Raw genomic sequence first — 15,399 nt, forward strand, 5'->3', positions numbered from 1 at the left:
GCTCTGTGTACTTTATCACCCCATTGTTCCCTATTTATCAGTTCATTTATCAAACACCCCATCCCCAAAGTACCACCACATCCACTGATAAGATGTCATTCTCAGCACTGCCTTGACACTAAAGTAATTTCTTTGATTACTCCGTTTTTATTTATTACTAAGATAAACTCTGGTAAAAGTCCTTTTCTGTAAAATGCTAATTAGGCAATTAAGCAAACTGTAGCTGCAAGTGAATGTGCCGTGGTGTAAACTGTATGAACCCCAAAGGTGCTTCAAGTTGGATAAACTTGTTCTAATATGCAATTTGAAAGCTTCTTTTCATATTGGTCCATACAGAGCACTGCCTGCCATCTGGTGAGATCAAGGGAAAATACAGAATGAAGTGAATAAAAAAAATTTGGCTGCTGGCCTTCTGGGATGTGACTCTGTGTAATTAAAAATGTCTTCCTCATGCATAGATGGAAGCCAATCACTGTTCTACCATTTCTCATAAAGGCTGAAATAATTAGGATCACATTTAAATCCGATGCAAATTCGGTAGGTAAACAGACAGACTAAGCCGAGCTTCAGTTTCCCCCTTTTTTTCGTCTTCCGAGCCTGTCGTTTTCTTCCTGTTCACACAATAGGAGGGCAGGATCCTGCTGTTACCATGGCAGCAGGCCACCCTTCTTCAGCAATGCAGCAGACTCAGATCTCCACCTTCAGGTCCACTCATATACACACAGACTCAAACCCACACACATGCAATGAGGGGTGGATTCGAACTCCTGGATGGGTTTAATCTTTTAAAAGTGTGTGACTGTTTTTTTTTTTTTATTGAATGTTTTTTTTGATGGTTTTAAGGGGAGGGGAGGGTGGGCATTGTGGATAAAACTTATTTTGGATGCAATGGTGATAAGCTATTTGGAAATGCCTCTGTCAGCAATGGTGAGCTAGTAGTGTTTTTTGTTTACGCTGAGTTTGGTGAATTATTGTGAGGTCAGATTACAGGATTTATGTATCTTTTTGATTAAGTTAATACACTGTATAGTGTTACATTTACCAATACATTAAAATAGGCAGTGTCCCTGTAGATGATGAATAATCTATGCATTTTTACAGTGATAAATGTCAATTTCTGCTGATATGCAGTTTCTAAAATATTTAAACTAGCCAATTTGTCACCACCACATTTTACCATTGTGATTATAATGTAAATATAAACTAAAGCTCTTAAGCCCTATTTGTATGATTCTGTACTCTGCTTTGCTGACATACAGTGCCTTGCAAAAGTATTCAGCCCCCTTGAACTTTTCAACCTTTTGCCACATTTCAGGCTTTAAACATAAAGATATGAAATTGTAATTTTTTGTGAAGAATCAACAACAAGTGGGACACAATCGTGAAGTGGAACGAAATTTATTGGATATTTTAAACTTTTTTTAGAAATAAAAAACTGAAAAGTGGGGCGTGCAATATTATTCAGCCCCCTTGCGTTAATACTTTGTAGCGCCACCTTTTGCTGCGATTACAGCTGCAAGTCGCTTGGGGTATGTCTCTATCAGTTTTGCACATCGAGATACTGAAATTTTTGCCCATTCTTCCTTGCAAAACAGCTCGAGCTCAGTGAGGTTGGATGGAGAGCGTTTGTGAACAGCAGTTTTCAGCTCTTTCCACAGATTCTCGATGGGATTCAGGTCTGGACTTTGACTTGGCCATTCTAACACCTGGATACGTTTATTTGTGAACCATTCCATTGTAGATTTTGCTTTATGTTTTGGTTCATTGTCTTGTTGGAAGATAAATCACCGTCCCAGTCTCAGGTCTTTTGCAGACTGCAACAGGTTTTCTTCCAGAATGGTCCTGTATTTGGCTCCATCCATCTTCCCATCAATTTTAACCATCTTCCCTGTCCCTGCTAAAGAAAAGCAGGCCCAAACCATGATGCTGCCACCACCATGTTTGACAGTGGGGATGGTGTGTTCAGGGTGATGAGCTGTGTTGCTTTTATGCCAAACATAACGTTTTGCGTTGTGGCCAAAAAGTTCGATTTTGGTTTCATCTGACCAGAGCACCTTCTTCCACATGTTTGGTGTGTCTCCCAGGTGACTTTTTATAGATATCTTTGAGAAATGGCTTTCTTCTTGCCACTCTTCCATAAAGGCCAGATTTGTGCAGTGTACGACTGATTGTTGTCCTATGGACAGATTCTCCCACCTCAGCTGTAGATCTCTGCAGTTCATTCAGAGTAATCATGGGCCTCTTGGCTGCATCTCTGATCAGTCTTCTCCTTGTTTGAGCTGAAAGTTTAGAGGGACGGCCGGGTCTTGGTAGATTTGCAGTGGTCTGATACTCCTTCCATTTCAATATGATCGCTTGCACAGTGCTCCTTGAGATGTTTAAAGCTTGGGAAATCTTTTTGTATCCAAATTCGGCTTTAAACTTCTCCACAACAGTATCTCGGACCTGCCTGGTGTGTTTCTTGGTCTTCATGATGCTCTCTGCGCTTTAAACAGAACTCTGAGACTATCACAGAGCAGGTGCATTTATACGGAGACTTGATTACACACAGGTGGATTCTATTTATCACCATCAGTCATTTAGGTCAACATTGGATCATTCAGAGATCCTCACTGAACTTCTGGAGTGAGTTTGCTGCACTGAAAGTAAAGGGGCTGAATAATATTGCACGCCCCACTTTTTAGTTTTTTATTTCTAAAAAAAGTTTAAAATATCCAATAAATTTCGTTCCACTTCACAATTGTGTCGCACTTGTTATTGATTCTTCACAAAAAATTACAATTTCATATATTTATGTTTAAAGCCTGAAATGTGGCAAAAGGTTGAAAAGTTCAAGGGGGCTGAATACTTTTGCAAGGCACTGTATGAGTTGCTGATTGGTTAACTACATCAAGTTGTCAAATGTAATTAATTGTTGTAAAATCTTGAGGGTTATCACACAGGTAAATACGTGGAAGAACCTTAAACTTGCCTAGTCTTGGCCATTCAGCCAAATTGGGCATCCAAGAAACAAAAAAAAAAACCTTAGTCAGGGAGGTAAAGCAGAACTAAACAACAAAAACAGTCACCCTAAAAGATCCTGTGCAGAGATGAGACAACACTCAAGCCGCAATATGGAAGCCACTATTGGGTATAAGGCATATGCCAACTTGCTTGGAGTTTGTTAAATGACATAGGGAGACAGATTCTCCAGTTTGATAAGACAAAAATGTCTGATCTGGCTAAAAGCATCCCTACGGTTCAACCTGGTATTGACAGCATCGTGCCATGGTGGTACTTGTCAGCTGCTTGTCAGACCCATGAATGTAGCCAAATACAGAGTGCACACAAACACAGACTGGGGTGCAGGTTTACCATTCAACACAACAATGACCCAAAGCATACAGCCAAATCAACACTCTCAATGTCCTGGAGTGGCTCAGTTAAATCTCAGATGTAAACCTCATTTATATTCTGTAGAGACATCTGAAGATGGCAGTTTACAGGTGCTCGTCACCGAATCTGATGGAGCTTGGGGTGATATGTATAAATATTACCTTAACATATTATTTAGATCTAGTCTTATAAATTAATGCAGAAATCCAATTGGTTCTAAAAGGTTTACAATCTCTTTCATCCAACTACACATCTCTTGCTTTTTCTCTTTGTCTTACTGTTGCTGTTTGTTTGATTGTTTGTTTTTAGGGTCAAGTGCGTCGCCGAAAGAACATGACAGACTTCCTGGGTGACACCAATAATTCTGCTTTTGACTCCCAGTTAAGTGGTTCCCTCCCAAATTCCAGTACGGGAACGGATCGCTGGAAAAACCGGGCCGCAAGCCGCTTTAGTGTTCTCTTCAGCTCCAGCTCCAGTTCCAGCAACGGTTCTGTAGGCAAGGTCTGCTATCTATTTGTATGGCTAACAAATACTAACCCTTTTAAAAGCTTGATGTTGCATATACCTAGGCTACTTGCACTTCATCTTGAAGACAAATAACACAATCTGGCATGTGCGGTTTCTTCTTGTAGGATCTTTAGAACTCTTTAGAACTTGCGCCCAAGTGTGTTCATGCCAGCCATGACAGTTCAGAAGAACTTGTTTGGTGAAAGAGGTCATGTCCTTCCAGTCTGACGTAATTTCTGTCTGTCTGTCTTTCATTCTTTCTTTCTGCAGGAGTGTGATCGTTTGGAGCAGTTGCAGAGTAAGCTACACTCCTACACTGTGTTTGGATTACCCAAAATGCCCCCACAGCTCTCCTTTCATAGAGACTCCTGGGAGGAGGAGCCAAACCTGGATCTGGAGGAGAGCTGGAAAGAACTGCTGGATGATCCTGAGGTACATGTTTATTATAAACACAAACCTGGCATTTACAAGAATAGTTCAAACACATTCCCTAAAAAATTATTGCTCATGTTAATGCCCGTGTGTAGTTGCCTACCCCAGGGTTTCTCACTATCATTCCTAAAAGTTCAGTCTAAATTAGCTCATGAGCTAAATACCAAGCTCTTTAGGAATTATAGCATGTTACGAGAAGGGGGTAAGCTTGAAACTTTGCAGGGTTGTGAACCTTAGGACTGTTGAGAAACCATAACAAGAGACATAATCTGACGGCTCCATCTTTGCACAATAGTATTTCAGGTTGCATTTCTTGATGCAGTGGCGGACTTTGTTAAATGACAACTGTTTTCTGAAGCACTTTCTAAAGTTTTAAGCAGGACTTTAATGAACCCAGCATCACCGTGGGACTCCTGCAGGACAGGGTGGGGCTGATTTAGCAGATTATAGGTGGGAGAGGGTGACAAATGTTTGGCCTCAGACACCCTTTAATAACCCCAGACATAGCCTATCATGTCTGTAGCTAGACACCTGACCGGCCCATAGCCCCACTGGAGATTTAAATTCTGGATCCCAGTAGTAGTCTAGCATAATTTACTGCAGTGCCAACCAAGCGTCTTTCTTTTATTTAATTCATTTATATTTATTTTTATGGTAACAAACTAACATTATATCAGTTTTAATGTTTAAACACTGTAATAATTTAAAATCTAACAGAAAATAATCAGTACAGTTTGTTACTTTCTATTTGCTCTCATGCATTCTGCCTTGTTCTGTTTTTTCTCCTTTCCTCAGATGTTGACTAAGCGCCAGTGCCATCAGCAGGAAGCGATTTGGGAGCTGCTGCAGACCGAGTCGGACTACATTAAGAAACTGCATGTCATCACTGATGTAAGCTGTGCGGCAGAGATTGAGCTGATGCAAGGACATTAGACAAGCCTTCATCATAGTACATCAGAGTGCTTTACTGTTTGTGTTATAATGCATTCAAATTGCAATGAAGCAGGGCACATATTACCCCACCTATTTATTATTTATACTACAGAGCTTACTCCTACAGTTGATAAAAAAAATATTGGGCACACAGGATTCTGAACTCCCTGGTTCGAATCTCAGCTCTGGTACTGGTCGGCTGGGTGTCCTCTACGGGGCACGATTGGCAGTCCCTGCAACAGATCAAATTGGCCATCAGCCTGCTGGGTGGGAAAGACCTGACTAATATGTGGGTGGGGTCTTCAAACATTGTGCAAGGACCCTGGTTAGCAGCCCGAGGCACCTGTACAGAGGAGTGTGTGTGGGGCAGCTAAAAAATACCCTCCTCAGACACGATCAGGATCCCCAGCAGCAGAAGACTAACTGACTATGGTAAAATTGGGATAATAAGGGTTAAATGAAAACTGTGTGGGCAGCTGTTGTTTCAGGGTTATAGTGGACATGGGAAAACCTGCCAAGAGGGCAAACAAAAAGGGTGAACAGCTAATAATATATTTTTGAAAAATGCTGATGCTTTTGTGTTTGTGTGTGTGTGTGTGTAGTTGTTCCTAGGTGGTCTGTTAAACCTACAGGAAAGCGGACTGCTCTGTGAGGTTGAGCCTGCTCGTCTGTTTGGAAACATCCAGGAAATCGTGCTCCTGCACACTTTACTATGGGCTGAGGTTCTGCTACCCATGCTGGAGCGTGCCAGGCAGAACCGTGCCATGCTGGACCCCGTGGATTTATACCAGGGCTTTAGCAATGTGAGTGTGTTCACATGCACAAATATAATACTAAGAATGTAATGACTGTAAGAAATAAGATCATGGTAATAATCAGGGGGTTTACATGGTAATTAATGGCCAAAAGTATGTGGACACATTGTCACACGTTTGTTGGAGATCCTGTAGGAAAACCATGAGTATTACTATGACTACAATTGACTGAATACATTGTAATAATTTGCAAAGTGTGTTCACATAGTATCCTTCACAAACCCAAGGTTACTGTCATTGTTTCTGTGTCGCACGCTCACTACCTGCTGTGCCACCACTTTAATTCTTTAAAATCCTTTACTAATGTAATCCTTTACATTTTTCCTTTTTTTTACCCAATCCTGTTGTGTCCAGTTGAAGCATGTATCCCTCTCTCCCTATCATAAACGGCTGTAGTTGTTACATGTTTTTAAAAGTAATGAGGTGCCCCAGTGTATCTGTTAAGGAGATGCACAGTTTACACTACTTGGCATTGTTAAATAAATATTGTGCTGCCACGACCCTCATGGAGAATCACAGGAAATGGTATGTTTAAAATGTTCTTCTTCTATTTACTTTTTAGGAGGGCAAGGGTGGCAGTCTTGTTTGTATTATTTTATCTAGGTTGTAGAGGAGAATTGTCACCTTTACAGGCTTATTTACACTAACTGATATAGATAAAGATACAGCAACAAATCTGATATGTTCTCTACTGTGCTGCTCCTGCCTTCTAGGACAAGGTCAATATATCAGCCAAAAACCAGATACTGTAGTGCAATATATATTAATAAATCGTCTCCCTCATATTGCTTTCGTTTGTGTGTTTAGTTTGATTACAGGTTTAAGCCCTATATTTGTTACTGCATGGAGGAGGAGGGTTGTATGGAATACATGCGCACTTTACTCAAGGACAATGAGCTCTTCAAGATCTATGTGACAGTGAGTGGCGCATAATCAGCAATGCTTGACATTTCTCTACGTGTGCTTGAAGCTTTTATTTTGTATCTTTTATGAGTGCTTTACTTGATGTAAATTAGTCTCCACATATGCATAAAGCACAATTTTTGCAAATGTGAAAAAACAGTTTGTAGTTGTGCAGGTGGAAGAATGGTGGCAGTGTTTATACCTTTCTTATGAGGGACGTATATCCAAGGTGGAGGACGTTCAGGATTTATTTTTTTCGGGATAAGAAGCACATCCTGCCACCTAGTTCCCCTTTACCTATCTAGTCATGTCCATTTTCACAGTTGTACCTTCCTCCAACGCTGCTGCAGACCCTGACCTAGGACAGCCTCCGACTATAACGCGTCCTCTTTGGCACACATGCGGTCGCCAACCACTTGTTTTTACCTGCCAGTGACAGGGTCTTGCAGAGAGCCGTATGCGTACAGTAGGGCTGCACGATATTTCGTTTAAGCATCGTCATCGCGATGTGTGCATGCGCGATAGTCACATCGCAGGACTTGCGATGTTACTTAATGCAAATTAAATAAAATACGTCATGCTACAACTTTTTTGCTGCTTGACACAAAACGAAAATTCACACCGTTCTCATTTTCCATGTAATATCTACCAGTGTGTTCAAAAACCTAGTGAGCTGCCTTGCTGTACTACCTACATAGGCAGCTGCCTCAGTAGAGAGGATTCTAATAAGTCATTGACTTATAAGGCAGGTTATTTGAACGCGCTACTCAGCGATTCCATCGGGTTTCGCGTTTAGCATCTTGCCATTAAAACCAATGGAATGAGGTGGGACAGCGCTAACATGTCAACATAACATCTCGATTCGTGGACAGAAAACTGTTACATTTGCTGACAAGCCCAAACTTGCAAATAAAACACTCGTTAAAAATCAATAATTATTTATTTACGTTTGAAAATAACTTTGTCCGCACCGTCAGCCATGTTTATTTTTCTGTGAGAGAAGAGATGCCGCAATGAATTCTGGGATTGCCTTCATCACTTCCGATTCTCACTCGTTCTGCCTCAGTAGTGTGCTTAGTAACTAAGGCATCTCGGATTTGGAACAGGTGTATAACTGCTCTTTTGTTTGTATAGTTTATTTTTTAAATAATGTTTACTACTTGAAGAGGTTTTGATTGTGAAATAAAATATTAAATGACCCATTTTGTCAATCCTGTTAATTCCCTCATGTGATATTGAAGCTTTCTTAGTTTAATGCTCAGTTTCAACGGAATACAAAGATGTAGCTTGTCATAATCGTTTGTATCTCTTGTAGGCACCACCCTTTTTCACAGATGAGCCCCTTATTTAGAGTAAGATACATGCATTATTAATATTATTAATAATGGGGTGAAAATTCCTGAATTTTTTTAATATCGCAATATACTGTATATCGCAGAAAAAAAAAATCGCAATGTCAGTTTTTTCCAATATCGTGCAGCCCTAGCGTACAGAGTGTCACCTGCTACTATCTGTGAATCAACTAGTCATCATGTATTAACAAAGGCCACAATTGCAGCAGCAATGAGACACCATTCAAAATCCTTAGGCATAGCCAGTTGTGCCTTGGTTCTCTGCCACTCAATTCAAGTTACTTGTGGTGTGTGGTATTAAATCTGGTATTAAGACTGTATTATGTGGCTTTATTATCCTAAACAATATAATTTTATCTTTTGATTAGTAAATATAGACATAGTATTTAATTCTTCAGTCTTAGTTTTCTGTGTAGTGGCTGATTGCATCTATAAAATCCTTTTTTTTTTTTTTTTGCAGTGGGCAGAGACAAACAAGCAATGCAGCCGGCTTAAGCTCACCGACATGCTGGTGAAGCCTCACCAGAGACTCACCAAGTACCCACTGTTGCTGAAGAGCATTCTTAAAAAGACTGACGAGCCAGCAGCTCGAGAGGCCGTCACCATAATGGTAAGTAAGAAGGAGACATAGACAATGTATAGAATCATGTATGCACATAAGCATTAAAGTCTGAATATCCACAACTTTACATGAAATGCATCTAAATTGGCTAGATGCATTCGTGTTAATTTTATTTCCAATAATTCTCTAAGCTAGTGAACTGATGAAGCTTTACAGATATACAATCACTTCCAAGCTCAAAATCATACAGAGAAACTACTAAGATTACTTAAAAAATCTGTTACTGTACAATTTGATGCACAGCATGTATTGTATTCACCATATAGGAAAAAAACAGCTTTCAATATGCTTATTGTTACAGCTCTAGTGTAAATACATGCTATTAAATATTTTAATATTTGCTATTGTGTTCAATTAAGTGTACTCGTGTGGTGTGCTATTACAGGTGGCTACTGTGGAAGGTTTCATCAACAGTGTGGACTCTCAAATGAGGCAGCGAGAGGAGAAACAGAAACTGGCAGCCATCGCTAGCCGCATCGAGGCCTTCGAACCCGTGGAAGGTGCTACCGAGGAGGTAGAAAAAGTGAGTCAGTTTAAAACGTGCTTTCTCTTTATAAATTTTGACCCATTTACTTATAATGAAACTGATTGCTGATGACGTTCTATGAATTTCAGATCCTTAGGGATTACAATCAGTTTGACCTGATGGCTCCGGTTTTAGGAGCCGTACCAGAGGAAACACGCCAGCTTTACCTGGAGGGGGCGCTGAAGATGAAAGAGGGCAAGGACAGTAGGGTAGGGTAGTTTGTTCTTATAATTCAACCCGACTGTTGACATCTTTCAAACACGGATTCATTCATCAGACAGACAAAATGTAAAGTGGGATTCGTTTCTCAGTAGATTGCATATCCCACGTGCCCATGTAAGATCCATAAAAGTAATCCTATTTTCTCCAAGATCATGTTGATGATCAGGCATGTAGGCATCATTTACCCATGAAAAGATGGCACCAGGATGCACTATAGGTGTTAATCTATATTTATCTCTTTACCAAATAACCTAATTGTATTCCCTATCTGTCTCTTTATCTCCCCACCAGATGGATGTGTACTGTTTCCTGTTCACGGATGTAATGTTGATAACCAAGCCAGTAAAGCGGGTGGAAAAGGTGAAGGTGATCCGGCAGCCGCTAATCATTCGCAACGTGGTCTGCAGGGACCTGAAAGACCCTGGAGCCTTCCTCATCATCTACCTCAACGAGTTCCGCAGTGCTGTGGCCTCCTACTGCTTCCAGGCTAACAGCGCCACTCAGGGTTGCACTTGGGTAGAAGCCATTAATAATGCTCAGGTAATAAGGCTCAACCATACAAAACTACTTATTAACTTTTTAATTAAGTATGAAATGTTTAGGGTGCTGGGGTGGCGCAGCTGTAAAATACGCTAGCCCACTACCGCCGAGACCCAGGGTTTGAATTTTGTGGTGCTATTGATCAGTTGGGTGTCTACACGGAAATGATTAGATAGATATGTCAGAAGGCGTGTCTGGAGGAAGGGTGTGGCTTTAATGCCAGCCTAGCCATCAAACTTCATCCATCTGATAAAAGTTTACACCCACACACAGAAATCCCAACAAAATACAGAAAGTCAGACTATAGATACAGTGTATCACAAAAGTGAGTACACCCCTCACATTTCTGCAGATATTTAAGTATATCTTTTCATGGGACAACACTGACAAAATGACACTTTGACACAATGAAAAGTAGTCTGTGTGCAGCTTATATAACAGTGTAAATTTATTCTTCCCTCAAAATAACTCAATATACAGCCATTAATGTCTAAACCACCGGCAACAAAAGTCAGTACACCACTAAGAGACTACACCCCTAAATGTCCAAACTGAGCACTGCTTGTCATTTTCCCTCCAAAATGTTATGTGATTTGTTAGTGTTACTAGGTCTCAGGTGTGCATAGGGAGCAGGTGTGTTCAATTTAGTAGTACAGCTCTCACACTCTCTCATACTGGTCACTGAAAGTTCCCACATGGCACCTCATGGCAAAGAACTCTCTGAGGATCTTAAAAGACGAATTGTTGCGCTACATGAAGATGGCCAAGGCTACAAGAAGATTGCCAACACCCTGAAACTGAGCTGCAGCACAGTGGCCAAGATCATCCAGCGTTTTAAAAGAGCAGGGTCCACTCAGAACAGACCTCGCGTTGGTCGTCCAAAGAAGCTGAGTGCACGTGCTCAGCGTCACATTCAACTGCTGTCTTTGAAAGATAGGCGCAGGAGTGCTGTCAGCATTGCTGCAGAGATTGAAAAGGTGGGGGGTCAGCCTGTCAGTGCTCAGACCATACGCCGCACACTACATCAAATTGGTCTGCATGGCTGTCACCCCAGAAGGAAGCCTCTTCTGAAGTCTCTACACAAGAAAGCCCGCAAACAGTTTGCTGAAGACATGTCAACAAAGGACATGGATTACTGGAACCATGTCCTATGGTCTGATGAGACCAAGATTAATTTGTTTGGTTCAGATGTTCTCAAGCATGTGTGGCGGCAATCAGGTGAGGAGTACAAAGATAAGTGTGTCATGCCTACAGTCAAGCATGGTGGTGGGAATGCCATGGTCTGGGGCTGCATGAGTGCAGCAGGTGTTGGGGAGTTACATTTCATTGAGGGACGCATGAACTCCAATATGTACTGTGAAATACTGAAGCAGAGCATGATCCCCTTCCTCCAGAAACTGGGTCGCAGGGCAGTGTTCCAGCATGATAATGACCCCAAACACACCTCTAAGACGACCACTGCTTTATTGAAGAGGCTGAGGGTAAAGGTGATGGACTGGCCAAGCATGTCTCCAGACCTAAACCCAATAGAACATCTTTGGGGCATCCTCAAGCGGAAGGTGGAGGAGCGCAAAGTCTCGAATATCCGCCAGCTCCGTGATGTCGTCATGGAGGAGTGGAAAAGCATTCCAGTGGCAACCTGTGAAGCTCGGGTAAACTCCATGCCCAGAAGAGTTAAGGCAGTTCTGGGAAATAATGGTGGCCACACAAAATATTGACACTTCAGGAACTTTCACTAAGGGGTGTACTCACTTTTGTTGCCGGTGGTTTAGACATTAATGGCTGTATATTGAGTTATTTTGAGGGAAGAATAAATTTACACTGTTATATAAGCTGCACACAGACTACTTTTCATTGTGTCAAAGTGTCATTTTGTCAGTGTTGTCCCATGAAAAGATATACTGAAATATCTGCAGAAATGTGAGGGGTGTACTCACTTTTGTGATACACTGTAGCTACAGGAATGAACCAGCAGTAATGGCCTATGGATAAATAAGTAGGGAGTTCCCCCATTGGCCAGCTGTTCTGGATGAAAGATTGCAACAACATTCTTGGTTGCAACAGTCCCAGTAAGATAGGCAGAGGTTAAGATGTGTACTTGTCAGTGCGCTCTCACTGCCAGTCCCAAGCACAGATAAAATAAAGAGGGTTGCATCAGGAAGGACATAAAAACTGTGCCAATTTAAGTATGCGAACCAGAATGATCCAGTGTGACCCCGAAGATAGGAGCAGCTGAAAGAGAAAAATGATTTAAGCACCAAAAATAACAACACGGCTTTACATCAGCATGTTAGATATTTGTCTGTTAAAGATCCTGGACTGTTCTGTGTAGATTCAGCTTGAGAGACTTTGCTCTGAATCCCTGAGGGATGAGGAAGAGGAGTATGAAACAGAGAGCAGCATTTCCACGTCCAGTTCCCCATGTCTTGTACGCAAAGGACCACTACACAAAAGGTAATGCTTACAATCTGGACGAATATTGTCGTGTCATAATGTCGTAATAATAAATGTTCATAAAAGTTTATATTGGCCATATTCATGCTTAGAGGAACATCTATTCACATGAACCTTATGTACTATAGTATTTCTTTAAATAAATAGAACTAAGCTTTCTAAAACAATTTATCTTTATTTGTTTGCAAAGCTGTTCGAACGGCTCCACCGAGACCCTCTCATTGGATGATCCAGACGAGGCCACCTTTTCATTATCCTTGGAGTCTGTGCAGACACCGCTGCAAAGGCCACGCCACTTAAACATGTCAAGCCCAGTAGACACGCTCTCCACCAATGACAGCCAAGCTCTGACGCGGCTGGGTGAACCGGTAGCCATGGAGCAGGATTTAGGCAATCGCCTGTTATCTATAGACAGTGCTTATGGAACGCTCTCTCCTGAGTCCCTGATCACCGAAGTGAACCTGAAGGTAGAGGTGAAACGACACAAAGAAGAGGAGCAAGAAACAGAAGAAGAAGAAATGGTCTTTGTGGAAGATGATGATGACGACGATGCAGATGACGAAGACTCAACAGCTTGGAATGGTTCTCAGGTAACTGTTAACGAGTCCAACATTTTGGAAAACAATTACGACCACCAGAAGAAGCTGATGGAGTCAAAGGATGTAACTTGCATAAGGAACGCTCATCAAGACTGTCACTCACTGACGTTACAACGTCGTTCTCCCGTCCACCCTCGTCCGGACTACTTGCAGCACTTTGCGAACAGATCTCGTTCTGAGGATGACCTTCTCCAGCGACTCACCTCCCCAACGACAATCTCTGATGAAACTAAAACACGCACTGTTAGTAAGAGTCTCTCTCAGCTCTCCAGGCATTTGCTCGACAGCATCGAGCAGTTAGAGACAGAACAGGGGCAGGTCCAAGAGGATCCCACAGTTCTGTCCGGCAAAGTCTCAGATGCTCTCGCACGAGCAGAGACCCGGCTTTTGCACAGGCCCCTAAGCTACCCCAGCGGTCAAGATGACGTAGGAACAAAGTGTGACATAGTGGCATCCCAGCAGCCTCACCTGCATCGAATACTGACCAAAGCTGAGCTGCAAAGGATGAGAACCACCATGGTGCTCAACTCCACACTCACTGCCTCGTAAGTTTTGTTAACGTGCTCGTACATTTGCTTATGTTAAGCATTGCCAGTGGTTGCCAGTTAGATTTTATAGTTTAGTTTTTTTTCCATCACCCTTCCATTCCTGGATTCCATTCCTGAACTACTAGAACCACTAACTTGTTTAAGGCTGCAGTCTCATTACAACATTGTTTAAAAAAAAACATGGAATGAATATTAGGTAGTTTAAAAATAGACAATTACATAATTTGGCAAATTAACTCAGCTATTTAAAATCAAATGATACATCATAAGATAAACAGATAATGTTATTTTAATCCAGAAGTGCAGTACGTTTATACAAGAGGTTGAACGTTGTTTACACCTAAAAACTAGGTGATTATAAAAAGGGAGGGTTGCATTAGGAACCTGGTATAAAAACTGTGCCAAATCAGGTATGCAGACCAGAATGATCTGCTGTGGTGAGCAGCTTGGAAGAAAAATGCTAAAGATTTGATTAGAAGCTGCATAGAGCATAAAGTCATCCATTTAAAGTCTTATTTACAGTGTAAGACTGGTTTGTTTTCACATGATAACTGCTGCTTTGTAAATATAAATATACTTTACCTTTTTTGTAAAACTATATATGACTTAAGCAATAGAACACGAGAGGGAGTGTGTTATCGCAAATAACATCACGGCTGTGATTTGGTCACAGGCAAGAGCCGAAGGCGAGTGCCGTAGATCATCACAGCCGTGATGTTATTCGCACATGACCACACGACCTCAAGTGTTCTATTGCTTTTATACAACAGTTTTTACAAAATAAAGAAAGAAAATAAATCAAAGAAACCCTGAATTTCATATTAAATATGCTTTAATATTGACAATACCTTCCGCCAAAAAGTAGTTCCACAACGAATATAAAGTTTAACACTACAAAGCAGACATCCCAAGTTGCAAAAACTCATTTTAGGGAGGTAAGAACAACAAGAAGAAGAAGGCAAGAACCTCTGAAGGGAAAAAAACCCCAAAAAAAACCCTCTCACACACACCAAAGGATATGGGTGATAACAGAACTCTTAGGAGCTGCTAACTGGGCTAACTGTTTGCGTTACAAACACATTAAAGTTCCCTACATAGTGCACTAGATTGTGTATCAGATCGCGGATTTATGTTCCCTACACAGTGCGCTAGATTGTATATCAGATAACGGATTTAAAACGCGATCGGGAATAAGGTCTGTGTCGCCTGCGTGCGCGTTTGTGTGCATGAAGCTTGTCGTTACTGGCAACGCGTCAGCGGAGTAATGCAGTTGTGGTGTGAAAAGGCCGTGCTGTTATCACGAATATCAGCACTGTTAGAACGCTTCTCAACCAATCAGATTGTAAGGTCAGAACTAACTGTTGTATAAAAAGAATTGAAGCTCTCTGTGGGAGAGTTTTAGAGCTACAGTATTTTTGCTGTACTTCACATCAAATATTGTTAATTCAAAACAGTTTAAAATCTTAATTAAAAGCTCTTATAGTTGTATTTGTGTAGTCTGGAGGATGACTGGATGATTGTTAAGAATGAGTTTTAAAAGCTGGGATTAATGCAGTGTTAGCTTACTGTTG

General features: G+C 41.3%; 1 protein-coding gene across 1 annotated transcript in view; it reads left to right on the plus strand.

Annotated features, from left to right (window-relative positions):
• Window positions 1-13,829, plus strand: part of plekhg5a (pleckstrin homology domain containing, family G (with RhoGef domain) member 5a) — a 37,251-nt gene extending 23,422 nt beyond the window's left edge. Inside the window, exons 9-19 of the mRNA XM_062986523.1 lie at window positions 3,685-3,876; window positions 4,153-4,314; window positions 5,110-5,205; window positions 5,850-6,050; window positions 6,870-6,980; window positions 8,778-8,927; window positions 9,325-9,462; window positions 9,555-9,674; window positions 9,979-10,227; window positions 12,560-12,681; window positions 12,872-13,829. Coding sequence (XP_062842593.1) covers window positions 3,685-3,876; window positions 4,153-4,314; window positions 5,110-5,205; window positions 5,850-6,050; window positions 6,870-6,980; window positions 8,778-8,927; window positions 9,325-9,462; window positions 9,555-9,674; window positions 9,979-10,227; window positions 12,560-12,681; window positions 12,872-13,829 — 2,499 coding nt within the window. The remainder of the gene's footprint in view (window positions 1-3,684; window positions 3,877-4,152; window positions 4,315-5,109; window positions 5,206-5,849; window positions 6,051-6,869; window positions 6,981-8,777; window positions 8,928-9,324; window positions 9,463-9,554; window positions 9,675-9,978; window positions 10,228-12,559; window positions 12,682-12,871) is intronic.
• Window positions 13,830-15,399: the final 1,570 nt, after the last annotated feature.

The sequence above is a fragment of the Trichomycterus rosablanca genome, chromosome 24 (genome assembly GCF_030014385.1).
Source record: "Trichomycterus rosablanca isolate fTriRos1 chromosome 24, fTriRos1.hap1, whole genome shotgun sequence".
Taxonomy (NCBI): Eukaryota; Metazoa; Chordata; class Actinopteri; order Siluriformes; family Trichomycteridae; genus Trichomycterus; species Trichomycterus rosablanca.